Source organism: Quercus suber, unplaced genomic scaffold (assembly GCF_002906115.3).
Source record: "Quercus suber isolate HL8 unplaced genomic scaffold, Cork oak 2.0 scaffold_645, whole genome shotgun sequence".
In the NCBI taxonomy this organism is placed as follows: Eukaryota; Viridiplantae; Streptophyta; class Magnoliopsida; order Fagales; family Fagaceae; genus Quercus; species Quercus suber.
Window position 1 is genome coordinate 155,907 of NW_027070086.1, and position 27,913 is coordinate 183,819.

The window sequence follows — 27,913 nt, forward strand, 5'->3', positions numbered from 1 at the left end:
AGGCCAAAAACCTCAAAATGTGACACTCTAATGGGATATTTTTTATTTGGGTCCAACTGACACTCTCTCTATATTAAAGTGGAAAAACTTGGTCTATTGAGTGTTTTTTTTTTTTTTTTTTAGGTCTAACTGAGTCTTCTGTCAGATTAAAGAAGATTACAAAAAACCAAGGTCATTTGGGATTGTTAGAATCATAAGATCCTACCGATCTTGAACGATCACAAAGATCCTTGAAAGATCCGGATCGTTTTAGGTTGGTAGGATCGTATGCTCGGGATTTTGACAACCATGGGTCAATTCCTAATTCAATCTTTTTGGGATGTGATATACATCTAATATGTATAAGATGTCTTGCCATTATTTTTGGGTAGGCAAACAGGGAAAAATCCTTATTGACTATTGTTGCTTAAATGATCAAGGTATTTCTTCAACCCCAAGACTTACACTTTATAGACTTTCATACCCCTTGACTCAATATCTTGCAAGACGATCGATATTGGCTAATTTTTCCATTTGGCATCAATTTATATGGATTGATAGGTTAATAATGTATTGACCCATTTAATAACTTAATCAAATTAATTAGTCAAGTGAAATTAATGAGATTCAATTATATGCAATAAGCGTGATAGCACAAACAAATCACCAAATAACTAAATGCAGTAGAAATTAAATTTAACACGGGTGATTTGTTTACAAATAGGGAAAACCACTTAAACAAAACTCCACCAGGTGAATTTAAGGTCACCACTCTCGAGAATCCACTATTATCAAAACAAGCGGTTACAAGTAAAAGGAATCCCAATACCTAATACCAACATACAGTTGAACTTTTACCCCAATACATAATTGGACTTGCAATGTAGTGACAATCTCTCATTTCAATGCACGACTCCAAGTATATGACTAATTAATTGATGCATGGATCCTAGTGCATAACTAATACACTAACTTGAAAAAGATGTTGGCTGCAAAGTTTTTCAGTTCATCCAAACGATGAAGATCAAGAAACTCTTTGGTTATAAAACTCTTAGTGCAAAGACGCAACAACTTCTACAAGAAAAAAGATGAACTAGGGCAAATTGTCTTTGGTCACAATTTTAGTGAATAATCACTTTGCATTAAGTTGCATCACCTTTGACGGCTCTTAAAATAATCATTATATATTTCTAGGGTTGTGAAAAAAGAAACCCTACACAAATAACTTGGATATGCATGAAAAACAAATCTGGAAATCTGAATTTCATAATTCTCGATAAATACAACTTCTGTCGAGAGTTGTCAAGAATTAAACATTAAACCTTAATAGATTTATTAATCGAGATATCTGTCGAGCTTTAATGAATAGTACTTCTTCACTTGTTTTTTGGACAAATTTGCATGACTTCAATACTAGATTTGAACTTTTGTTCTTTGAAGTATTAAATACATCTTAGATCTACATAATTACAAGTAAAGTGTGTTTTGTCAAAAGATTAACTAATATTACATAACATATGTTCTAATAAGTTTCACATATGTCCTAACACGGATTTTTCATTTTTGTTAAAAGTGGAGTAAAGCACATGAGATTATTGTACAAGTTGTTCTTAAACAAACTAAGCTAAAAGCTTATTTTTGTGAAAAAGTAAGCTAAACATTAAACAAAAAACCTTGTGGTAAATGAAAAAGCATTACTTCCTAATAAAAGACATGGCACCAAACGTTGTGGCAGTATGAGAGCTTTACCTTGGGAGACACTGCTTCTACTATTGATGTTTGATGATTTGGGGTCCATTCCATCGTTAGTTTAGAGTCTTAAACCATGGTCTGTGCGACCATGACCTTATGCACCCTGTGTTCTCACATTCATGAATTCAGCCAAGTGTATGTCCTATCAATCTTAATCTTCACAAATTTTATTCACTTCTAAGCATTCAATCTAACAATTTATATACTTTTGCGACTTTGAGTGGTGGAATCACTTTTTACCTTGGGTGATCTATCACTTTACACGTTGCCCACCTACAATCACACCGTTTAACAAGTCATCAAATTAGGTACTTAATGTTCAGATAATTGATTTTAGTCTTTACAGATTTTATTCGCTTCTAAGCACTCAATCTCGCAATTTATAAACTTCTGTGACTTTGAGTGGCGGACGTTTTTTGCCTTGCACAACCTATTACTTTATACATTGCCCGCCTACAGTAGTACAATTTAACAATTTGTAAAATTAGGTACAAGAATACTTGTGTTCGTAGATTGAATCGGAATGTTTAATTATCAATCTAAATGAAAAGGAAAAAGTGATAAAAGTATAAACAAAATACAATTTGTTTAGACCTGTTCACACTTAGCTTTTGACTATGTTGTGAAGGTAGGCCCAATGTGATCCACACTGCCCATGCAAAGAGTTTTGGTCAAGGGATTAGTAATCTATCGAATTTAATATATGCGCAAATCTTTGGCCAGATGCCTCTCTTCAAAACCCTATCTTTTTGTTGCTCGTGGTGACACAGAAACAGAAAGATATGCTTGGGCCCTATGAGAAATTGACGGAGGATTTTTCTTTTTTTCTTTTTCTTTTTCTGTTTTTTTTTTTTTTGCTTGCTTAGCCAAGCATGACGCTGTCAATTTTGTTTCCAAAATACCCCCATACCGACTATTTTATTTGATTTTTTTTTTCTAAAATAAAATAATATAAAATGATGATGAATGAAAGTTAAGTATGAGAGGGAATAAATAAGAATTAATTAGATTCGATCTAATAGCCTACGTCCTTATCAAAAAGTATAAAATTGTAACATTTTAATTATATTGAACTACGTATTATAATGAATTCGGTTTAGAGTTTTTTTTTTAAACAATTATCAATATTATTTTTGGACCTGACAAGTGGGTTAGGTTAGATTAGTATACTAGATATAGATCATACACGTAGAAGAGTAAAACAAGTGGATATTCTTATCAGCTTTATTCTGTCTTTGATGGGTTGGGTTAACTTGGTATGATATGTAAACAAAAAATAAAGTTAAATCACATGTAAGAATAGCTCCTTGTGCATTTTGGATTAGCATTATGTTAAACATGGACATAGTATGTTGTACTTAAAAAACAATTAAGGCTTCACAAAAAATGTACACAAGGAAATAAACTAAAAAGTTAAAAAAAAAAAAAAAAGTTAATCCAAACTCACATTGAACACGCAAGTTAAAGAAATATATATATATATATATATATTTGAAAATTGTACGTGAAAGTTGACAACTAATATTATTAATATTTTTTTATTTACAATATAAGAAATCTAATACAACTTTAGACATTGAAAATAAGTCAATATTTTTTCTAATTTTTTTATTATTATAACAAATACGTAGTAGATATGACAGGTCAAGTTCAAGATGAGTAAAAAATGGGTTGTTATTCCTGTTATTCATTCTTTTTTTCCCTCTTATGTGTGGTCGGCCGGATTAAAGGGTTTGGAACTTTGGATCAAATTTTTTCAAGTCCAATTGGAATTACTTTTTTTTTGGGGTGGGACAAAGGATCATCCAAGAGAATTTACATGTGAAATTTCTATTTACTAAGTGCATATATATATATATATATTATTTTTGTGTCTGTTTTCCTTGCTGCTACTAGATTCAAAAGAAGCAAAATAGTATTTTATGTTCCTAAATTGTGGGTGCTTAGTGAATCATCACTTGCCGTCTAAGCATAGACCTTGAAAAACAACTATCTATAATGTGAAAACAATGAAGCAAAATAACCTTTATGTCATACTTTGTGGATGCTAGTGAATCACTTGCTGTCTAAGCATAGTTCTGAAAAAAAAAAAAAAAAACGTGCTATGATGTGGAAACACAACATTAAAAAATTCAATAAGAATAATTCTATAAAAACATGCATATCATGTCATCATTCATCAATATGAACATCATGGCTTACAGCTTTAGATTTTTAGCCATTTAGTCAACTTATAGTTGCTTAAAATAATGGAAATAACATATGGATATAGAGCACGCATGATTCATGAGCCATAAACAAGCATTACTTCCTATTAACTTAATAAAATTTGAGTTTTATGATATGTGCTTTTCTTTCACATCTAGATAGAGATAGTTATGCATATATTTTCTTTTATTTTCTGACTTCCCAAAAATGAAATGGATAGTTATTTTATTATGTCTGAATGTATTCACCAATCACCACTAACAACTGAAAGAAGAAATTATTAATGAAGTGAATTTAACTACCAATGAAATTAATAATTTACAATTTTTAAGGAGTTTATATATATATATATATATATATCTAATCCCTTATTAGAAACAACTGAAGCAATATCAGTAACTACCAATGAAATTAATAATTTACAATTTTTAAGGAGTTTATATATATATATATATATATATATCTAATCCCTTATTAGAAACAACTGAAGCAATATCAGTCTTTTATCATTATTAAACTTGGTTTTGACTTTCACACGCCCCCCCATTTCTTTATATAGTTATTAGTTATTATAGTTATTGATAGTAAAAATAACCAACGATAAATAACAACCATTATGGATTAGATAGGTTCAAATGAATCAAATCCAATCGCACCGTATTTAATAAAAAAAAAAATACTAAATTTAAATAATTTCAGATTATTCCTGCTAATCTCTATGGGTACTTAAATTTAAATAGAGATAAGTAATTTTAAAAAAATATTTTAAACATAAATAAAAATAGAAAATGACAATTCACTTTAAGAAAAATCCGCATATCCTTTACTTAATAAGTCTTGTTGTGAATTTGAAATTTATTTAACTTAATTAAAGTCTTTTTTTAGACCGAATCCAATCTAAGAAAATATAAAAAATATAGCTTAGAGTCTTGTAGCTCGGTATTGCTTGATATCTTTTATAAGAAACTTTGGACAACATGTCAATCATGTTTTATGTGGGCTTGGTTTTTTTTTATTTTTGGCAATGGTTTTCACTTTCATTCATGATGAAGTTGGTACATGTTGACAAAGCCAAAGGGAGGGGTATACAAGCAAATTCACCTACAAAATTACAAACAATGGTGGTGAACACATCAATTACAAAAACAAACAAAGACCCCACGCGCTTCTCGCGTCTACAACGACACCAAAAACCAAAAGCCAAAACAAACCTTCTTTCTCTGCGTTTTCACCTCAGTTTCCTTCCTCGACTCTTCCTCCTCTGCCTCTTTTTCTTCTTAGCCTCCTCTTCTTTAATTCTTTTTCTTATTCAAAACCCCATTTTTTTTCTCAGTAATCTCCACCAAGTTAGTGACAAACAAAGCTAGCTATACAAGGAGACTTCTGGGTCATTCATTTTTTTTGGCTTCATTTTTTCGTTTCTTCCTAGGATTCATAATAATCTATGATGTTTTGTTGTTGAGGATAGCAAGCAAAGATTGTGTCTTGTAAGAGAGAGAGAGAGAGAGAATATTCTATGGGAAACTGCTTAGATTCTTCAGCTAAAGTAGATACAGCTCAGAGCTCTCATGCCACTTCTGGTAACTTATAATCCATTCTATTTTGATAGTAGTTAATGCTTTGGTTTGAATTTTCTATTAAAGATTGGTTTTTTCTTATGTGCAAGTTTTTTGGTGAGGTGGGTTTTTGAAGTTTTGGAGGATAATTGACTTTATTAGAATCTTTATGGCTAAAATTTGTGATTTTTTTTTTTGGGGTTTGTTTTACTGGGTTTTACTAGTTTTGGGGGTTTCTTTTTGTTTGTTTTTGATTTGGGGTGGCCAGGGTTAAATATTTTGAGCTTTGTTGATAAGTAAATTTGAGCTCTGTTTTTTGCTTGGTGTTTACAAAGCAAGAATATTTGGTAGGCGTTATGTGAATATTTTCTCTCTGGGTTTTGGCCGTGGTTTTCTTTTCTGGTAATCAATGTTCAGAAAATGGTAGATGTTTTTTTTTTTCTAAATCATGGCCAAGATAGAATTTTTAGTGGGGTTTTAGTTTATTTGGTTGTTATAATATCTATCTGCTTTACTTTGATAATTTGTCATTCTAAGGGTGGCGAATTTTTGAGTGTTGCTGGTAAGTCTTAGTTTTGGGGTTAGGAACTGTTGACCAGTGATCTATCTAATATTGCCTTATTGGTTTACCATGTGAGTGATTTTCATAAATGAGCTGTCTGGAGAATCTGATTTAGCTGTATGCTTTAAGACTTTCTCAATTTGGTTATAGCTTTAGATATCAAATAATTTTTTAAAAGATTTTCATATATTTATTTCACACTTTGTTGCTACTGAGCATGTGGATTTGAGTCTTCACATCACATTTTGACCAAGTCCAAGCTCCAAAATGATTCTAGTGGTAGCAAATGAGACCTAAGGGAAAAATGTGGCGATTTTATGTACAAAAACTAGGAAGGAATTTTATTACATAAACGATACATAGGATCCATAAAAACATAGTCACACTTTATGATTCCCTAAGCATTGGAAAAAGTGGTGGATAAAAGGTTTACAAAAGATTATTGGTTGTTTACGTTTACCAGTACTTCCTACTGGAAATGAATTAAGGAATTATATGAGATAAGAGTATAATGCATTTTGTACTAAAATCAACTTTTGCAAAAAGATGTCTCTATCGTAGTGAAGTTTGAACTGAAGTATTTTTGCTTAAAGGAATAGTCCAAAGTGGTTATGAGGTTGAGATTGAGTGACTCTTGAGTTGTGGTTGAAACTGCCTTCTTATGTTGTTTTTGCAATAAAGAACTCCTTCCACTCCCAGGGTCAGCAGTCTCAAAATCCAGCAAAACCAGCCGTTCATCAGCTCCTTCCAGCCTGACCATTCAAACTTTCAGTGAGACGAGCAATGCTTCAAGTCTTCCTACTCCAAGGTCTGAAGGTGAAATATTATCATCTCCAAATTTGAAAGCCTTCACTTTCAATGAGCTAAAGAACGCCACCAGAAATTTCCGCCCGGACAGTCTTCTTGGTGAGGGAGGATTTGGTTATGTTTTCAAAGGATGGATTGATGAAAACACTTTTTCAGCTGCAAAGCCGGGATCAGGAATGGTTGTTGCAGTCAAAAAGCTTAAATCTGAGGGTTTCCAAGGCCACAAGGAGTGGTTGGTAGGTCTCCTTTTATTTTATTTTATTTTATTTTATTTTTTATCCTTATATATTATTTATTTATATATATATATATATATTTTTTTTTATTCCTCTTTGAAATCTTATTATTCATGGAATTTTTTATCCTTATATATTATTTATTTATATATATATATATATATTTTTTTTTATTCCTCTTTGAAATCTTATTATTCATGGTTAATTACTGATATTATCTCAATTCCAGACTGAAGTTAATTATCTTGGCCAACTTCATCATCCAAATCTGGTTAAGCTAATTGGGTACTGTCTGGAGGGCGAGAACCGGCTTTTGGTCTATGAGTTCATGCCTAAAGGGAGCTTAGAGAATCATCTATTTAGAAGTGAGTTATGCATTCCAGTAATTTTATTGGGAATTATGCTTGTACTATGTTTTACTTATGTTTACACTTACTGGATTCTTATCCTTATTCATAATAACGAGACATCAGGTCTTTTATCTGTTAGGGTCCTTAGGGGAAAAAAAAAACTCTGCTTAAATTTTTTTGGTGCGAAATTGAGATGATTATTCCTTCTAACATAGTAGCAAAGATGCAAAATTTCAAGTTTCTTCCTAGTTTTCGTCGCATCCAAACAGAGGGTTAGCATTTGTCAATGTCTGTCAACCAACATAGCAATTCTGTCAATTTGCTGTCATCTTCTATTTTGGAATAGATTACCCTGTTATATCAGGAAGCAGTAAAACTATGCTTGCAAAGTTTTAAAATTTCCTACGAGGAGCCGTTGGGTCTAGGGATGAGGCTGGATAGATTGCAAGTCTTCGAAAAGGGGCTAGGGTGAATGGCTACATCAGCAGTCATTTATCACTATGCTCAATATTTTTGAACACTACCTGGGAAGCTTGAAAGGCCAAATTGTTATTTCATTTAGTTTGGTATGAAATTTTAAAATCAAATTTCTTGTAGTTATAAATATTATTTTTTCCTAATTCTGTCTTGACGCTCAAACCACCACTCTGGCTCAAATATAATTTAGATGAGTTCTTAGAGGTCTTCCTGTTTGCAAGTGATAGTTTCTAATATAACTCTCAATATAGGTCTCAAATGAGATGTTAGGATATTATGGATGTTCTTAGTGTGGCTATGAGAATAGTTTGTGATCCTTGATGCTGTGTTGTGTTCCACAGGAGGGCCACAACCACTTTCTTGGGCAATAAGGATCAAAGTTGCCACTGGCGCTGCTAGAGGGCTCTGTTTTCTTCATGAGGCAAAATCACAAGTCATATATCGTGACTTCAAGGCTTCTAATATTCTATTGGATGCGGTATGCTAAATTAAGAGGACAATGTTCTATTTCTTTGAAAGTAGTTTGTGCCAACATTATTTCATTATTTATTTAAATTAATTGAATTGGGGATGCAGGAGTTCAATTCAAAGCTTTCTGATTTTGGTTTGGCAAAGGCGGGTCCTACTGGTGATAGGACTCATGTATCTACTCAAGTCATGGGCACTCATGGCTATGCTGCACCTGAATATGTTGCTACAGGTCCGTACAATATCCATTTTAAGCACTATTGGCACTATTCAAAATGATCACTGGACTGAATATGTTGTTTTAGGAGAAAATTGATCTTATGAAAATCTAATGTTTTTGTACTTAAAAGAAAATTTATTCAGTAGGGAAAAGAGAAACAAAATTCAACCCCTGGTGTTGCATTCTAAAAGTGTAATGTCCAAATCTAATCATTCTGCATACTTAGCACAAAGAATATAAAGTGGAAACTATTAGTTTTGTCATTATTTTTATTTGGCAACCTGTTGTTGAAGTAGAAGAATGGTCTGTGGAAAAAGGAGAGAAAAAATAGAGTCTTGAATAATCAAATAGAAGTGTTCAGTACAAGTGGAATGTTGCTAATGCTCAATGCCCTATTGGAAGTATGAACTCATTCTGTATATTATAAATCATGGTAAATTTTTCTGAAGTTTTCTTTATTGAACAGGTCGGCTCACAGCAAAAAGTGATGTCTACAGCTTTGGAGTTGTGTTGCTAGAACTATTATCTGGACGACGTGCTGTCGATAAGTCAAAAGTTGGTATTGAGCAGAATCTGGTAGACTGGGCAAAACCCTATTTGGGTGACAAACGGAAATTGTTCCGGATTATGGACACAAAGTTGGAGGGCCAGTACCCCCAGAAAGGAGCCTATACAGCTGCCACCCTTGCCTTACAGTGCCTAAGCACTGAAGCTAAAGTCAGACCTAAAATGGCGGAGGTATTAGCAACCCTGGAACAGCTTGAAAACCCCAAAAATGCAGGCAGAACCTCCCAATCAGAGCAGCATACAGGTGCACCTGTCAGAAAATCCCCTATGCGCCCACACAATTCTCCTCGAAATTTAACACCTGGTGCATCACCATTACCATCCTATCGTCAATCTCCTCGAGTACGTTGAACAAAGAGCATTGAATCTGTAAATTTTTTATGTGCTTCCATATTATGTTGTTCATATGGGATGTAGTACGGGCATATGTCTCTTGGCACAATTTTGAGTTATATTGAATTAATAGTTACCACTTGTAGTTACCACTTGTTCATATGGGATGTAGTAGGACATAAATCTGATTTTTGAGTTATTTTGAGTTATATTGAATTGGTAGCTTGTTTGTTGTGTTAACGTACTTGTTTAACAATGTCCTGAGTGCACAGATTCTTTAAAATCCGATTTCTGTCCTTGTATACATACTAGCAACTTAAGTATATTGTAATGCAGATGCAGGTTGCAGTTTGTTTTGTTTGCTTAAATTGTATACTACTTGCTTATTGGTCGCTTACTGTACATATCATGTGGAGTCTATTCCGCTTCAACCATCTAACTCAGGATGGATTATATACATTGTGATTATCAGTTTTTTCTTTTGGAATCTAAGACCTATTCAACCCGCTACATTTTTGCCCTTGATGTATGGCCTAGGGGCTACCATCTGCAATTGTGAACAATGTTAGCTTATAAGATGTGGCATCCCTTTGTCCCAGTGAAGTTTGTTACGGGTTTGTTATGATTGCTCCGCCTCACATATTTTTTCTAGTCTCTCTAAATTAGCTACAACTTCTCTCATTTCTGGTCGGCCTGTAGGATCTGTACATAGGCATTGGAGGATGATCCGAGCAAATTCTTGAGCTCCTTCCCCTGGGAAGTTCTCTCCAATTCTCTTGTCAATAACACTACGGATGTCCTGTTTGTTGCTAAGATATGGTTTAGCCCACTGCACAAGGTTACCCTCAAGCCCATTTGAATATTTCTTGGCTGCACAGTTTCCTGAAAAGATCTCCAGGAGTACCACTCCAAAGCTGTATACATCAGTTTTTAGTGTCAAATGCCCTGGAAAGATAAAGAAACATCAGTTCATGTATGTATGTATGTGTGTGTGTGTGTGTGTGTGTGTGTGTGTGTATGATACATCAAACTATAGGACTAAGCCCATAATTATTTTCAAAATGATTGATATGATCCTTTGTGAATGATGTATAATAAAAGTGGTGTCATTGGACCCAGTTGAAAGTGATGTTCAAAATTCAAATCACAACAGGCTATGCACCATTACTCTATGAAGTGTCTTTGGATTCTTTCTATAACTTTTTTACAATTTATGAAAGGAATACCTGTCCCAATGCACTCGGGAGCAAAGTAGCCTTTGGTGCCAAGTATCCTTGAGGAGACGTGGGACTGGTCACCTTGGGTCCATATTTGGCGAGTGAAGCCCTGCAATATATTACCCTTAACCGGTTAATGTTGCAAAGTGAACACCTTGTCACAGTGAGGAGCCAAGCACATATTTATAAGATACATGTAAACGTAATGCATAAAGACTGATTTAATTTGAAAGGACTGAAAAAGCACCAGTGACCAATGACAGAAACTCACAGCATCTAGTAGGACATTGGAGGCCTTGACATCACGATGAATGACTGGCCTCCCAAGTGTGTGAAGAAAATTTAAACCTTTGGCTGCCCCAAGTGCTATGTTGATTCTTCTTCTCCAATTCAGCTCTGCATCATCATCTGTATATGGCAAAGATTAACTCAAGGTTACTCCTACTAGTATTAGAGCATTATGTGGCCTAAGTCTAGGCTGCTTAACAGTTCAGGCTCAATATCATCAATTTTTGACTGTCTCCATGTTTGTGGCATGTTGGCTGCAATCTTGTAATGCTTAGTTCTTACCCTTCAAAAGATGGGCCTCCAAGCTTCCTCCAATCATGTACTCATAAACCAATATTCTATGCTCACGCTCTGAGCAGTAACCTATGAGCTTCACTACATTTGGATGATTTAATCTGGCTAAAAATTTCAATTCATTCTGCAGGGACAACATAATCTCAGATAGAGAGAGAACAATATACTCTTAACAACTAAGCCTTAGTGTCAAATTTTGAGGGGAGAAAGAGAGTCATAGAAAAATACCAGCCATTCATTGTCGCCTTGTGTTCCTTTCTTTCTTAGCCTCTTGACTGCAACTGCATATCCACCACCTGGTCTTGCGGCAGTCATGGTGCAGTGATTGATATATCCAATATAAACATCACCAAAACCACCTTGGCCGAGTAAATTTTTACAACTGAATTTTTGGGTGGCAGCTTTCAAGACACTATAGCAAAGCAGTTGAGTTTGTATTCCTGAAGAAAGTCATACTTCGTATTCACATTCATATTAGGCCAATGTCTTATGATTGGGTAACCATGCCCTTGTCTTTACTAAGCTTTTCTGCACCCAGATACACAAAATTGACTATGATTAGTGCCAGAGATATTGAAGGTTAAGAGCCATAAATGCAAGCAAAGTAGTCCTAATCCTACTTCTTGTGTAAATAGTAGAATTATAGGGTTAGTCTAGGGGTTAACTCCTATATATACCGCACATTGGGGTATATTGTAACACAATTCTATATAGTAAAAATGTAGTTGTTTGGGGCTTTTTGCGGACAGGCCTCCCTGTCTAGTTCCTCAAAGGTTACTCTTAACTTGTTCAAGTGTTTCAGCACGGCCTATCTTTAGTCGATGTCTTCTAGTAAACAGTGCCACTCTCCTTTGGTTGATGGTGTTATAGTACTCCCACCGTTGTTCATCACCAATCGACGCTGTTCTAATGTCTATCTCGTATATGCCATCCTCGAGTTACTATTCCTCTTCCAATGTCCCCAAGCCAAATGTGCAACCATATCCTTCAGCCATGGAAGTTACCATTTGGCCATAATAGCCGTCCTTTAGTCATAGGTGGAACCATTCTCCAGTCATGTTAGCCATCTTCTGGCCTCCATCTGCCATTGACTGTCATAATTTGTTGTTGTAGAAGTGTTCTTGCACGTTTTACTCAATATCATGGCCATTTTATTCTACATTGAGTTCAATCCTCTGCACATACAATTTGGTCCAACTTGGTCATATTTTACATTTATGATCTTACATTTCAAACTCATGGTTCAACTCAACATTAAGTTTGAGGTTCTTCAAAAAAAAAAAAAAAAAAAAAAAAAAAAAAAAATTATAGGCCTATGTGTATGTACTTCTAGATTTAAAAAAAAAAAAAAAAAAAAAAAAACACCTACTTCTAACCTTACTTGGTACAAGTACTACAATCTTAAAGCTAGCCTTAGATTAGCATATCTATGGGTTTGTTTGGATTCATTTATTTTGCTAAAACTGAAAGTATTGTAGATAAAGATAAAAGTTAGCTGAAATAGTATAGTGAAACCCATGAATTGTACCAAAAAGTGCAATAAGATTCATGAATAGTACAAAAAATAAGCTAAATAATAAAATAAGTTATTTGGAGCCAAACACACACTATATATCCTACATTGGGGTACATCATACATACAGTTCTATATAGTGTCTATTTGGCAAGATTATTTTTGCCAACTTATTTTACTAGTCAGCTTATTATTGCTATTATTCATCGGTCTCACTGAACTTTTTGGTACTATTTATGGGTCCCACTATACTATTTCAACTAACTTTTATTTTTATCTACAGTATTTTTAGCAAAAATTTTTCAGTTTCAGCAAAATAAGCGGATCTCAAATAGACCCATGGTATAAATTTAGTTGCTTTAAGGCTTTTATCATAGATGTAGGCTATCATGCCAAACTACGTTAATCATGTTTCTATCTTCTGCTTCTCTTTTCTCTGTCTCATACTCACAATCCCAACAACAATTCTAACTCTTAGACTCAAAACAGAAAACTCCATTCAAATATATATGGCGAAAAACACATTTTAGTCCCTACATTTTCTGACGATTCCCATTTTAGTCCCTACATTTTATTTTTACCACTTTTAGTCCCTATCCTGAAAAACCCTTCCCGTTTTGGTCCCTGCCGTTACATCAGAAACGGAAAATACACACGTGGCAAATGGCAGAATTAAAAAAATATTAAAAATATTTTATTTTATTTTAAAATAAAATAAAATTTTAGTTGTCAATAATTTTAAAATAAAAATATTAAAAATTTTAGTTAAAAATAAGTTCTTCATGTTCTTCCCCCAAGAACATGATTGCCCAGAAAAAAAAAAAAAATAGAGCAAAGATTCAAATTTTAACAATCATTTCTAGTGTTCTCTTTTCAGGCAGGTTATTAAAATAGCAAAAGAGTAAACACGAATAGAACACAGTGCATTTCCATATCAGATTTGATGCAAAACCCAAAAGATAAACTAGATCTAGAACTTAAATCAAATCAAAATCTAATCTAAACCAATTAATTAATTAATAACAAAACGGCCCCCAGATCCGAATCTCAAATAAAAAAAAAAAGACAGATCTAAACGAAAATGTCAAAAGGCAATGTTTTTAGTTATTACGTTGCTCTTGGTGACAGAATCGTTAACGTTAATAGCAAGGACCAAGAGGGTACCATTGGCCTGCATCTGGTAAAGCCTCTTAACTCCAGTGGTTGTCTCTTCGGACACACCAACCAATCTTTGCTACATCTTGTGGTACCTCTTGGGATCTGTCTTCAACCCATCTCTAATAATGGTCAGCACAATCTGGAACTCGGCGTTGATTCAGTGATTTTGGGTTTGAATCAGTGGTGGTCTAGCTTGATTTCGGTGGTGCTGAGTTGGTTTCACTGGCTGGGACTTGCTTGAATCGGTGGTGAGTTGGTTTGAATCGGTGCGGTTTAGCTTGATTTTGGTGGTGCTGGGTTAGTTTCGGTGGTTGGGGCTTGTTCGACTTTGAATCGGTGTGGGTTTTCAATGGTGCTATGTTGTTTTAGTGGCTGGAGCTTCTTTGAATAAGTGTGGGTTGGTTGTTTTAGTGGTGCTGGGATGTGTACGGTGGCTGGGGCTTCTTTGAATCGGCGTGGGACCTGGTTTAGATTAGATTTTGATTTGATTTAAGTTCTAGATCTAGTTTATCTTTTGGGTTTTGCATCAGATCTGATATGGAAATGCACTGTGTTCTATTCGTGTTTACTCTTTTGCTATTTTGATAACTTGACTGAAAAGAGAACACCAGAAATGATTGTTAAAATTTGAATCTTTGCTCTATTTTTTTTTTTCTAGGCAATCACGTTCTTGGAGAAGAACATGAAGAACTTATTTTTAACTAAAATTTTTAATATTTCTATTTTAAAATTATTGACAACTAAAATTTTATTTTATTTTAAAATAAAATAAAATATTTTTAATATTTTTTTAATTCTGCCATTTGCCACGTGTACATTTTCCGTCTCTAATGTAACGGCAGAGACCAAAACGGGAAGCGTTTTTCAGGATAGGGATTAAAAGTGGTAAAAATAAAATGTAGGGACTAAAATGAGAATCGTCTGAAAATATAGAGATTAAAATGTGCTTTTCGCCAATATATATTTACCTTTGTGTATGTTTAAAGAAATAGATGAATTCCTCTCAAGAGGTAAATGTCTTTCATTTTCCTATGTTTTTCATCACTAGAAAACACAAAGATATATAACATAATTCGAGTCCGGGGAAGGCAGCATCCAAGGATAACCAAAAACATTTCAAGCCAAAAAGAGGGGGAAATAAAAAATACCTTTCTTCATACTTGAAGAATCCATTTTAGTCCTTTCTTGAAATAAGTTAGATGTTTTCTCATTATGATAGATTTGTCGCCCACGGACAGCTCCTTGTAAGTCAAAAGCAATCATGCATATAAATTTTAGTATTAAAAATAGAGTATCACACAAAGTATTCAAATCATGAAATAAACTTTTGTATCAATGAATAAATGGTTCAATAGCAAGCGGGTTGAAGATTTTGCAATCCCAACTGGATGGTTGGGATCTTGAGCATGTTTCATGACACAATTTCCCATGAACCCAGTTGATAAAACTCATGCAAGAAGAGTCCCAGCAGAAATAGTTGAAGAAAAATAATGAAATTGTAAATGGAAACTGAGCTTTCTGTGCATTCATAACGACCGATTGTTGAGTGAGGAATCTATGCATCCAAATTACCTTAGATGTCTTGTTTGGTGAATTGCTCTATGTAAAAACATTATAAAGAATTGTTATTGATTTGATGTTGACAATAAAACAACATTTCCGATGATTTCAAAGACTAAAGTTAGGTATTTTTAGAAACTAAGGAAAACTCTCCAAGATTAATATAGTTGCTAGAGTTAACTCGATGCCACTTCTCACCTCAAGCAAAATCCTTGATCAAATATCAGATGGCCAAATCATTATTCACCCTTTCAAGACATTTTAGAGTCATAATCTTATTATGCCCCGTAATTAATTGATTAAACATATGTTTATGATTTCTTATTATTTCATGCATGTTAAGATTTGAATGCATACGGTTTATCTAATTCCTGCCCATTCTTTTAATTAATCGGTAACTTAAATCAATATTGAAGGATACATTCATGATTTGCTTTAAATTCTATACAAATTTAATGTAGACCTTCATCTTTACCAATCGAAGTCCTCAATCCTATTTTTAGTGTTCTACTTTGTACTACATAAATTATGGCAGGTCAGATATTTAATGTATACCTTAATATTTACCAATAGAAATCCTCAAACATATTTTAGTGTTTCACTTTGTGTTGCATCAATTACCGAATGTCATATATATTTTTCATTCTAAACTTTGATTATTTTATAAGAAAAAAAAAAATAACAAGTTGTAATTGATGGAGCACAAAGTAGAAAATTAAATATCCCATAGGAATTTTTATTCCCATCTTTACACCAACTATTTTTCATATCACATAATTAAAAAAAAAAAAAAAAACTTGAATAGTGAGCGTCACACAACCACAACAACAACAACAGTACACTACTCCAATCTTATTAGTGCTTGTTAGTAGTAGAGCTTTTATGAAATAAAATTTTAGTTGAAAACCTGTTTAGTATTTTGAGAATTTGTCAAATTATGGTGAGTAATGCATTAAATTGGGGATTATTCACTTTCGTTCTTTTATGTTTGTGTAGCTTACAATTCTCCCTCTAAACTTTCAAACTGAGTAACATCCTCTTTAAATTTTGGAAATGAAAAAAATACTCCTAAATCTTTTTTTTTTTTGGAGGAGGAATACCCCTAAATTTTTTTTTTGAGAGAGTTTCAACTTATGGCGTCTGCTCCTGATGATAACTCTTTATCATCAGACCAAGACACTAATCAGTTTTTGGTGTAGGCGGGGATTGAACCTCAGATCTCTTATACAACTATCAAAGACTTTACCAGTTGAGCTAACTAGAACCCACATAATACCTCTAAATCTTAAATCTTAACATAATCATTTTTGATTCATGAAATATTCAATTGTATAATGTCTAAAAACTTTAATGAAGCAGACACAATAATTATCAAGTCATGTTAATAGCCTTTAATTACTAAAAATGACTAATATATTTCCCAAAATCTATAAAATGACACAAATACCCCCAAATCTCTAAAATGACTAACATATAATAAAAAAACCACAAAAATGACCAAAATTACACAAAAAATTTCCAAAATGAATAAAATAACTCAAGAATTAAAAAAAAAAAAAACCAAAATACCCCTAAAAGCTCCAAAATGACTAAAATTTTCTCCAAAATTTTCCATAAATTAGATAGCAAGTGTTTTTTTTTGTTTTATTTGATCAATGTACAGATACAATTGGTGTATGTGTTTTGATACATTCCCAAACTCAAAACTAGATGTGACAAATGGGTAGAATTTGGATGAAAAACAGGTCATTTTAAATGGGTTGATGTAGAAAATTACTTGATGTGAAAATTATTGATTTGAATTCACTTATAATAAGAAAGAGTCAACGCAACAAATTGATATTTGTCAAAAATTTTGGGTTTAGGTAAGGTTGACATATCTAAGTTTGTAACAATATAGAGAAAGCTATGAAACACACACCACAGAGTGTAACTGAAAAAAGAAAGAGAGAAAGGGAAAATCTCTTAATAGAATTGTATTGCATCAAGAATCTATTCAACACTTAATACATATGAGCATTCTCTAATATATACACAATCACTAAAGCACAGTTACAAACCCAATCTACTCTAATTTCCTAACACATGTGCACACGTGCTAACACTTAAGTTAAACATAGCAAAACGACTGCATTCTATGTATCTGAAATGACACTATTTGACTTGCCCTGTTTCTTCTTTACTGTTGGGATTGGACTTAACTCATCTTCAATTTCTTCAAGTGTACAACTGCTGCTTGTGCTTTCATCCCCCTCAAACAAAATGGGAATTTCCAGATAAGTTTGGAAGTTAACCAATGAAACCAAGAAAAAGACAACCCTTTAGTAAAAATATTAGCAAGCTGATCATTGGAAGAAATAAATTTGACCAGAAGATCCTTACTAAGAACCTTCTCATGCATAAAATGGAAATCCACCTCAATGTGCTTTGTATGAGCATGGAAAACAGGATTAGAAGCAATAGCCAAAGCACTAACATTATCACACCATAACAAGGGAGGATTGGAAAGAAATATGCCCAAATCATGAAGGAGCATCCTAATCCAAAACAACTCAGCAGCAGTAGAAGCCAATGCCCTATATTCAACTTCAGTGAAAGATTTAGAAACGGTTGATTACTTCTTAGCAAACCAGGTAATAAGACAATTGCCAAAGAAAACAACAATGCCAGAAATAGACCTATGATCAATTGGATCACCTGCCCAGTCAGCATCACAGTAGGCAGACAAGGAAGGAAATCCAGGAGTAAAAGCAAGGCCATAGTGAAGTGTACCCTTAAGATATCTCATAATACGTTTAGAGGCCTGCAAATGATTCTATGTAGGTTCACCCATAAACTGACAAGCTTGCTGAATAGCAAAAGACAAGTCTGGCCTAGTAAAGGTAAGGTATTGAAGGCACCAACAAGACTTCTATAACAGGTAGCATCAAATAAGGAAGCATTGTCATAAGACATAAGATGCTGATTGGGAGAGCAAGGGGTCTTGCAAGGCTTACAATTTGACATAGCAAACTTGGACAACAAATCAGTAGTATATTTAGTCTGATGCACAAATAAACCTGAATCAGTGTTCTCAATTTGTAAACCAAGAAAGTAATGAAGAAGGCCAAGATCCTTAAGATTAAAGGCAGAACTTAAAAGCTGAATGATAGAAGCAGTGAAGACAGAATCATTCCCTATAAGAATAATATCATCTACATAGAGTAAAAGAAAGACCAAATGACAATCATGTCTGTAGATGAATAAGTTCCCATTAGCACTAGAAGCAAAAAATCCAATATGATACAAATGAGATGTAAATCTCTCAAACCAGGCTCTAGGAGCTTGTTTGAGACCATAAAGGGCTTTGTGAAGAAGACAAACATGATGAGGAAACTGAGGATCAACATAACATTGAGGCTGTCTCATATAAACCTCTTCTTTCAAAATGCCATGGAGAAAGGCATTACTCACATCAAGCTGCCTTAATTCCCAACCATTGTTCACAGCCAAGGTCAAAAGAAGTCTCACAGTAGTTGGCTTAACCACAGGGCTGAATGTCTCATCATAGTCAAGACCATATTGTTGAAGATAACCCCTAGCCACTAACCTGGCTTTATGTCTAGCAATAGAGCCATCAACATGCCTTTTCAATTTGTAAACCCACTTACAAGTGACCACATTTTTATTAGCAGGCAAATGAACTAAGGACCAAGTCTTCTGTTTCTGAAGGGACTAAAATTTAGAGTCCATGGCAGCCACCCATTGAGGGTATTTAGCAACAATAGCATAGGAAGGAGGTTCAGTCTTAGAATAGTCATGCTTAACTACTAAAGCTTTAGGCTTATATATACCATGTTTTGATCTTATAATCACAGGATGTGAATTGTGGGAAATAGGAGGAGGGGAAGAAGAATTAGAAGTAGAAGTAGGATTAGGATTGGAATTAGGAAGGTCAGTAGAAGGTGGAATAACAGTGGCAGACACACTAGGATCAAAAATAGGGGAAATGGGAAAAAGGAGTATTGGATGGAGGAGGAACCACAGGAATAGGAGTGGAGACATGTAACAAAGAAGGAAGTAAAGAAGTAGTAAGGTCTAAAGAAGTGGATGAAGGAATAGAAGCAAAAAGATCAAATGTGACAGGACTAATACTATCAGTAGAAGAAACAAATGAGGAATTGGGAAACCAAAGAGAAAAAAGTAGTAGTGAAAGGGGTATGAGGATTAGTTGAGAAGGAAGACTGAGCAAAAGGAAACAAGGATTCATTGAATAAGGCATAACAAGCAATGTAGATCTTATTGCTGGTAGGATCAAGGAAGATATAGCCCTTAGACAGTGGAGGATAACCCAGAAAAATGCATTCTTGAAACCTAGGTTGTAGCTTGTTCTTATTGTAAGGCCTAAGATAAGGATAGCAAGCACAACCAAAGGCCTTAAGAGCTTGAAGAGGAGGTGGTTTAGAGTACAAAAGTTCCTAAGGAGACTTGAAATTCAAGACAGAAGAGGGTAATCTATTAATGAGAAAAATTACAGTGGAAAATGCATAAGACTAGTAATTGTAAGGTAAATGAGACCTATAAAGTAGAGAAAGACCAGTTTCAACAATGTGCCTATGTTTTCTTTTAGAAACCCCATTTTGTTGAGGGTTATGAGGATAAGAAGTTTGATGCAAAATGCCATAAGAGGAACAAAAGGCTTAAAAGGCAGAATTGGTGTATTTAGTACCATTATCTGTCCTAAGCACTTTAAGTTTAGTAGAAAATTGATTCTTAACAAGTGCCTTAAAATGCTTAAACACAAATAACACTTCATGCTTATGTTTGAGCAAAAATAACCATGTAAACCGAGTGTAATCATCCACAAAAATCACATAATAGGAAAAGCCAAGAACATAAGATAAAAGTGTTGGACCCCAAACATCACTATGAACCACAACAAGTACAGAATTAGACACAATAGGAGTTTTAGTCAAAGGGTACTTGTGCATCTTAGCACTTACACAATATTCACAAGAAGAACAACAATCTTCAATTTGAGACAAAGTAATAGAATGAAAGAAAGGCTAAGAGCAGAATATAAAAACCTAGAACTAGGTTGTCCAAGCCTGTAATGCCAAAGCAAAAGAACATCAGACTTGATGGATTTAGAAGCTGACACATTTGAGGTAGAGTTGAAAGCAGTGGAAGATGAGAGTGAGGAAGATGATGGAATTGGATATACTCCATCTTTACTTAATCCTTTGTAGAGGATCTTTCCCGAAGGCAAATCCTGTTTGTGAGCATCAAAATAACAGAAAGCATTATTTTGAAGGCACAACTTATGAACAAACAACAGATTAGAAGCAAGATCAGGAACCCTAAGTATATTATTAAGCCTAGAGTTATAAGTAGAAGTCTTAAGCTCACCATGACCAACATGAGTAATTGGAAGCTCTTGTCCATTGCCTACTGTAATAGTTTCATTGTCCACAACTGGTTGTTGATGAAGAGACAATTGAGACAGATTAGGAGTAACATGGTTTAAACAACCTGTGTCTGTAAGCCAACCATTGCAGCCCTGCACTTGAGAAGAGTTTGCCACCATTGAAGCCAACTTAGCAGGTGGATGCCTTCCTTAGTATGCAAAATCCATCCTGTGATAACAATTAAGAGCTGAATGACCACCCTTGCCACATATTTGACAAGATAACCTATTAGATGGAGGCTGGCCTGGAGGTCCTTGAGTGCCTTGTGGCTTAGAAGACTGCCTTGGATTAGTATTATACCTAGAATTACTAAATCCTCCATTGTTGTTGTTGAAACCATTATGATTATTGTAATTGCCTCTTCCACCTCTTCTTTTTTGATTAGAATATCTACCTCCTCTACCTCTTTGATTAGAAAAACCATGATTTTGAGACTAAAAATTCACATTCATAGCCATTGAAGGAGAAGGAATATTATTAGACCTTTTCTTGATCACTTTCTCCTCTGCATTAAGTAGAGTATTCAACTCTTCAACAGACAAAACATCACTACGAGTCCTAATTGCAGAACTAAAAGAATCATACTCTGAGGGCAAACCATCAAGAGCAATATGAAGAAGCTCTTTATCATCCAAGAAAACAAAAAACATTAGCCAATTTATCACGAATCTGCTTAATCTTTTGGAAATAACCATCAATTGTATTAGTACATTTTTTCACTACACTCAGTTCATTACGAAGACTCATAACATGAGACCTTGACACTGAGGCAAACCTCTTTTCTAACACCTTCCATACTCCCTTATCAGATTTTTGCACAATAGTAAGAGCAAGAATAGAAGGAGACAAAGTAGAATTGATAAAAGTGAACACTGCTTGTTCACGATTCTTCCAAGAAATAAAACTAGGGTTAATATCAGTAGTGAGATTACCAAAAGAATCCTTCAGAAACGACTTAGAGTAGTAATTGAATCATCAAGAATGTCAATCATTGAGTAAGTTTCAAGAATTACCTTAATTTGATGCTTCTAAATAGGGGTGTGCATGGGTCGGGTTGAGGGAATTTTTTGACTCGACCCACCATGGTGGGTCAAAAAAAATTCGACCCAACCCAACCCATCACATAAACCCAACCCAACCCAACCCAACCCACATGGGTCGGGTTGGGTCGGGTTGAACCCATAGGTTTGAAATTTTTTTTTTATTATTATTAAATTGAGTAGAAAAAAAATATAAACATTAATATATTAAAAAAACCCAAAGCTTAGTATCGATGTAATTCCTTAAGAGCAAACAGCACCAATAACTAAACAACAATAGTAATTTACTAGAGTTTGTGTAAACTAGTTGGCTTTTATATAAGATAGGAAGAGCTGGTTATTTTAAAAAATTTATTAATTATATAATACATATTATATATATAATTAGTATTAGTAGGAGGAATTGAGGAAGTACTGCTCTACAGCTGGTTTTTTTTTTTTTTTTTTATATATATATTTAAATATATATAAGTGCCCTGGTTTAAAATTTTTTTTTATTAAATATATAATATATTTTAAATATATATTAAATATGGGTGGGTCGGTGGGTCGGGTCGAGTTTGGCAGGTTTGTAATTTTATGACCCAAACCCAACCCGACCCGCTATTAAAAAAAAATTTGTAACCCAACCCAACCCACCAAGGCCTAAAAACCGACCCAACCCGGCGGGTCGAGTCGGGTCGGGTCAGGTTTGGCAGTTCGGTGGGTTTTCTGCACACCCCTACTTCTAAACAATGTAATTGCCATAGTCAAGCTTGACAGTCATTATCGAAGACATATTGGATAAAAGAAGCAATGACGTATTTGCAGGTAAAACTGTATTAGTCATAGCAGGGGTTGAACTAGAAGTAGAAGATGAAGATGTGGAAGCCATTGATAAGGGTCAAAGCTCTAATACCATGTAACAACACAGAGAAAGCTATGAAACACACACCATAGAGTGTAATAGAAAAGAGAGAGAGAGAGAGAAAGGGAAAATCTCTTAACAGAATTGTATTGCATCAAGAATCAATTCAACACTTAATATAGAATAGCATTCTCTAATATATACACAATCACTAAAGCATAGTTACAAACCCAATCTACTCTAATTGCCTGACACACATGTACACATGCTAACACTTAAGTTAAACATAGCAAAACGACTGCGTTCTATTTATCTGAAACAACATCATCTGACTTGCCCTGTTTCTTCTTTACCGTTGGGATTGGACTTAACTCATCTTCAATTTCTTCAAGTGTACAACTGCTGCTAGTGCTTTCAAAGTTCAATTTTTCCATGTCTAATCAAAACCATCCGAGCAAGATGTAAAAGAAAGAAACAATACAATTAGAATTTTGGTTTCCTCAAATATCTCACAATATAGTATTCTTTTGGTTATAAATTTTCTTAAGAGAAAAAAGTGTAACTATATTATCAACTACTTCATAAGCAATTCTTACAATCGACCATAAAGATTTTTTTTTTTTTTTTTGGAGAGAGAACTACCACAAAAAAAAAAAAAAAAATCTTTTTATAGTCTTATAAAATACAAATATCATGATTCATGAATTGAGGGCGCTTTGTCATTCTTATTGCATATTCCTTGTATCATTATGTGGACACTGCCACGTGACAGCTACAAGTTTTCTTTTAAATTTAATTTCGTGTATTTTTAATGAGAATTTGAAAACAAATTTTTGTTTGGATCGATCTCAGTAGAGTTTCCAATTTGTGGATACTGGGACATACATGATGCTCCCTATACCCTATTAGGTTTTATTTTTATATAGAGAGTTTGGTGAAAAGGATTTTTGTTTGGATTTGGTAATTACATTGGAGTTGCCAATGTAATCACTGCAATGTCCCCACTTATTATATATTTTTTAATGTAAAAAATAAAAAACAAGAAATAAAAAATTCATTTTATTTAAAAATAACTCCATGAATAAGAAGAAACAAGAGTTGCATTCAACAAAGACAAGTTTAGGGATTAAGTTAGAATGCGTGAAGGTGTGAGATACCCATGCATATCTAATGTATTCACTATTTAGTAGTCTTTACTATGAGAAAAAGGATAATTAAATGCTTACTCAATCATATAATGGACATTATAATTTGAAATTGAAAATTGCTGTTTAAACCCCTAGCTAGGTCGGATTACTACCAGTTTTAATAAATTATTGAATTAGTCAATCAGGTAATTCAGTATAAAAAACATAGGATTTAATTATAATTTTTTTTTATATTTCCTTTTAAATATGGTTGATGAAAATAAAATAAAATAATGAAGAACTACAAATTTATTATTAGTTATAATAAATAGTATTGAAAGTTTATGTATTTTATTTGCACGTATTATATTAATCTATATCATAGACTATATAATAAAAGTTGGGTTTAGAAGCCATAGTTGCATCAAGTGTCTCTTTGAAATTGCAAAAATTTCTTTTATATTTTTATATTTTAAGAAAAAATATATTTAATTTTTCTTCTACTATAATTTCTAAGTTGATAAAAATCTTAATTTGATTATAATCCAAATTCTTCATCTAATCTATATAATCCTTATTTTTTACATTTAGTGTTGAAATAAAATTAGATTAACATTGTTATTTTTATTTATTAGGATATATTTCTTAAATTAAGAGATAGTATTTAACATATAAAAATTTAATTCAGATAAAATTTTATCATCCAAATTTTAGAATTTTAATTCTACTTTAACTAAAAGTCTATTTTAAAATTTTTCTAAATTTAAATCTCATCCCACGTTATCATTGTTTTTATTTTCTTCAAGTTGCAACCTACATAAATTTCATCCCACGTTTTCATTGTTTTTTTTTGATCAAGTTGCAACCTACATTTTATATATATATATATATATTAATTATTATTATTAAATAAATAATATTTTATTAGAATATCATACTAAACTCTTCATCTAATCTATCCAATCCTTATTTTTTACGTGTAGTGTTAAAATAAAAATAGATTAACATTATTATTTTTATTTGTTAGGATATATTTCTTAAATTAAGGGATAGTATTTAACATACAAAAATTTAATTCAGATAAAATTTTATCATCTAAATTTTAGAATTTTAATTCTACTCTAACTAAAAGTCTATTTTAAAATTTTTCTAAATTTAAATCTCATCCCATGTTTTCATTGTTTATATTTTCCTCAAGTTGCAACCTACAAAAATTTCATCCCATGTTTTCATTGTTTTTATTTTGATCAAGTTGCAACCTACATTTTATATATTAATTATTATTATTATTATTAAATAAATAATATTTTATTAGAATATCAAGCTACAAAACTCTTGATTAAGGGATAAGATTTAACAAAAATTATAATCCTACAAGATGTAATCCATATCACAAAATTATAATCATAAACATCTGCCCACTCATACCACGAAAACAGTACAAGAGTATCTGTGCATAAGAGGAATTATGGATAGACTTATAATTCTTTAAAAACATTAGGTATGAAGAGTTGGAGGCCTTCTTTCAATCAAACTTCTATATGATGTATCTAACACCTATATAATATAGGTGTGACCTTGAATGAAATAATAAAACTTCAATCATGATGCTAGGTGAGTAATGAAAGCTTCAACGATGCTAATGGATGTGTGCATTTTATTTTCTTTTCAAGTTAGCCTTTTTTAAAGTGGTTTTTATTTTATAATGAGACATATTTTTATATAAAATTTTTCCTGCTTTCAATTTGATCTTTGCTTTGTTTTACATAGGGTATACAAATTATTTTTTTATTGATTTTACTCATTATACAAATTGTTGTTCACAAGAATAGCCCAAGAAAGGATGCACTTTCGGCATGCAAGACCTTGCCAAAAGGTAGTACTACTCAATTCTCATCTTATGTTAATGTTAAAGGAGGTATTTTCAATTATCCATGAAAACTTATTGCCAAAGTCATAACTCCTAATAACATGCTTGCAGTTACGAGTGGTTCAATTTTGGCTATGATCTCCAAATTTCAGGTAACATACTACAAGTATTACAACCCTTCTCTATTTTTTTCTTATATAATTGGTGTTATTTTTATATAGATATGGAAGTGGGACACTACGATGCTTTGGCTTAGAATATTTGGTGCATTTATCAATGCCTAAAGGGTTTGGATGCTTATTGTTCGTAGTTTGCTTCTTCAATTTGGTATTGAATGTACCAATCAGGTAAATTAGCCTTGATCTCTATCTTTAATTTTCTTCATACAAAATCACTTTGTTTTAGTTTCTAATATTTAGATTTGCATCTCTTAGTGCATTGTCATTTCTTTTTAGAAAATTAGAAAATTTAGGTAGATTTATGCTAAACATAAAGGTATGGTGTTTCATAATAACTCCTAATAGAATTAAAATTCTAATCGAGAACAACCAGAATTATTTATGATTCCCCCCTCTTTTTTATCCACATGTCATGTTGATTAGGTTTTGTACATATAATAATTTCATGTAGTTTGAAATACTCTCTGTCTTAACTTTCAAATTTGTTTATAAGAAGTTATTGCTATTTTGAGATCTTCATTCTTCTTCTTTTTTAGGTATTTTAGTTTATTTCATGCAATTCATGCTTTATGAATTAAGCCACACAGGAGTGATATATATATATATATATATTATACATATGATTAAGTTCCAAATCTTTTTTTTATTCATTTTGCTCATCATTTATTTTATTAATACTTATAAATATTTAATTTTGCAAAAAGATCCATAAAGGGTTCTATGAAGCCAAACATGTGGAGTCAAGAAGTTTCTAAAAGAAAAGAGTTTTGAAGTCACAAATGGTGTTTGTATAAACTGACTCAATTATATTTATAAATTAATGTGGTTTTATTCGTATGGTTCATTAATTATGATTTATTTACATATAACTTAATTAGGCCATGCATCACATGGGCATAATACTAGTATATATATAAAACTGAAGCTTCTGTAGCCTTTGAAACTCTCATAATTTTTTACGTCAGCACAATATTTAAATAAAAGTATCACTTTATTTAAATAAAGTTATTATTTTTTAGTTCAATCTTAACAAGGAGAGAAATTCTCTCTCTCTAATAAGTTCAACTTAAACTCAAACTCATCATTTTTTTAATCCAAATTTAATAAGGAGTGAAACTCTATCTCTCTAACAAGTTCATCTTAAACTCGAACTCAAACGTTGATGAGCATTAGACCAATCAACATCCGAGTAAACATTACTAAGCCAAAGAAAAAAAATCCATTGGAAGAGGTCATGATGGATAGTATCGCTGAGATAGCTTTGAAATTCATCAATTGGGTGAATTTTTGTCTTCATGCCATTAGTCAACGACTCAACATGATAAATTTTGATAAATAAAAGGTATTTTAGTTATTTTAAACTTTGATGCACAAAATATATAAATCTGACATCCAATTAAGAAAAATTATATTGAATTCAGCATTTATTCACAGTTTGAGTATGAATAAGCTAAAAAAAAAAAAAAAAAAAAATCATTGGATGAGGTCATGGTGGATAGTATTGCCTAGATAGCTTTGAAATTCATCAATTGGGTGAATTTTTGTCTTCATTCCTTTGGTCAATATGATCAAAGTTTGATAAATAAAAGGCATCTTGCATATTAAACATTGCTAATCAAAGGTAATGGCTTACAAATTTCAAGTAATGACTTCTTCATCAAATTGTAACACCAAAGAGCAAATCATGCAAAGGAGGTTCTCGTGCATAGCACGAGTTAACGACTAGTATTCATGTATATCTAAATCTTATAAATGATTAGAAGCCGGGTTTTACACTTATTTCCAAATGACTTGTTTTTTTATCCGAATTCTACCCATTTTGCCACTTAGTAAGTTATGTAGAAAATTACTTGATGTG

The 27,913-nt window shown here is 32.8% G+C and overlaps 1 protein-coding gene across 2 annotated transcripts; it reads left to right on the forward strand.

Moving 5' to 3' along the window:
• Positions 1-5,084: 5,084 nt before the first annotated feature.
• On the forward strand, positions 5,085-9,755 carry LOC112032384 (probable serine/threonine-protein kinase PBL3). 2 transcript variants are annotated; one of them, XM_024065152.2, is made up of 6 exons: positions 5,085-5,519; positions 6,739-7,100; positions 7,330-7,465; positions 8,269-8,405; positions 8,504-8,627; positions 9,082-9,755. In XM_024065152.2, the coding sequence occupies exons 1-6, from the start codon at positions 5,456-5,458 to the stop codon at positions 9,531-9,533; spliced, it is 1,275 nt and encodes a 424-aa protein (XP_023920920.1). In that variant the 5' UTR covers positions 5,085-5,455; the 3' UTR covers positions 9,534-9,755. The 2 variants fall into 2 exon arrangements, with proteins under 2 accessions (XP_023920920.1, XP_023920922.1); XM_024065154.2 differs by having other exon boundaries at positions 5,088-5,519; positions 6,757-7,100.
• Positions 9,756-27,913: the final 18,158 nt, after the last annotated feature.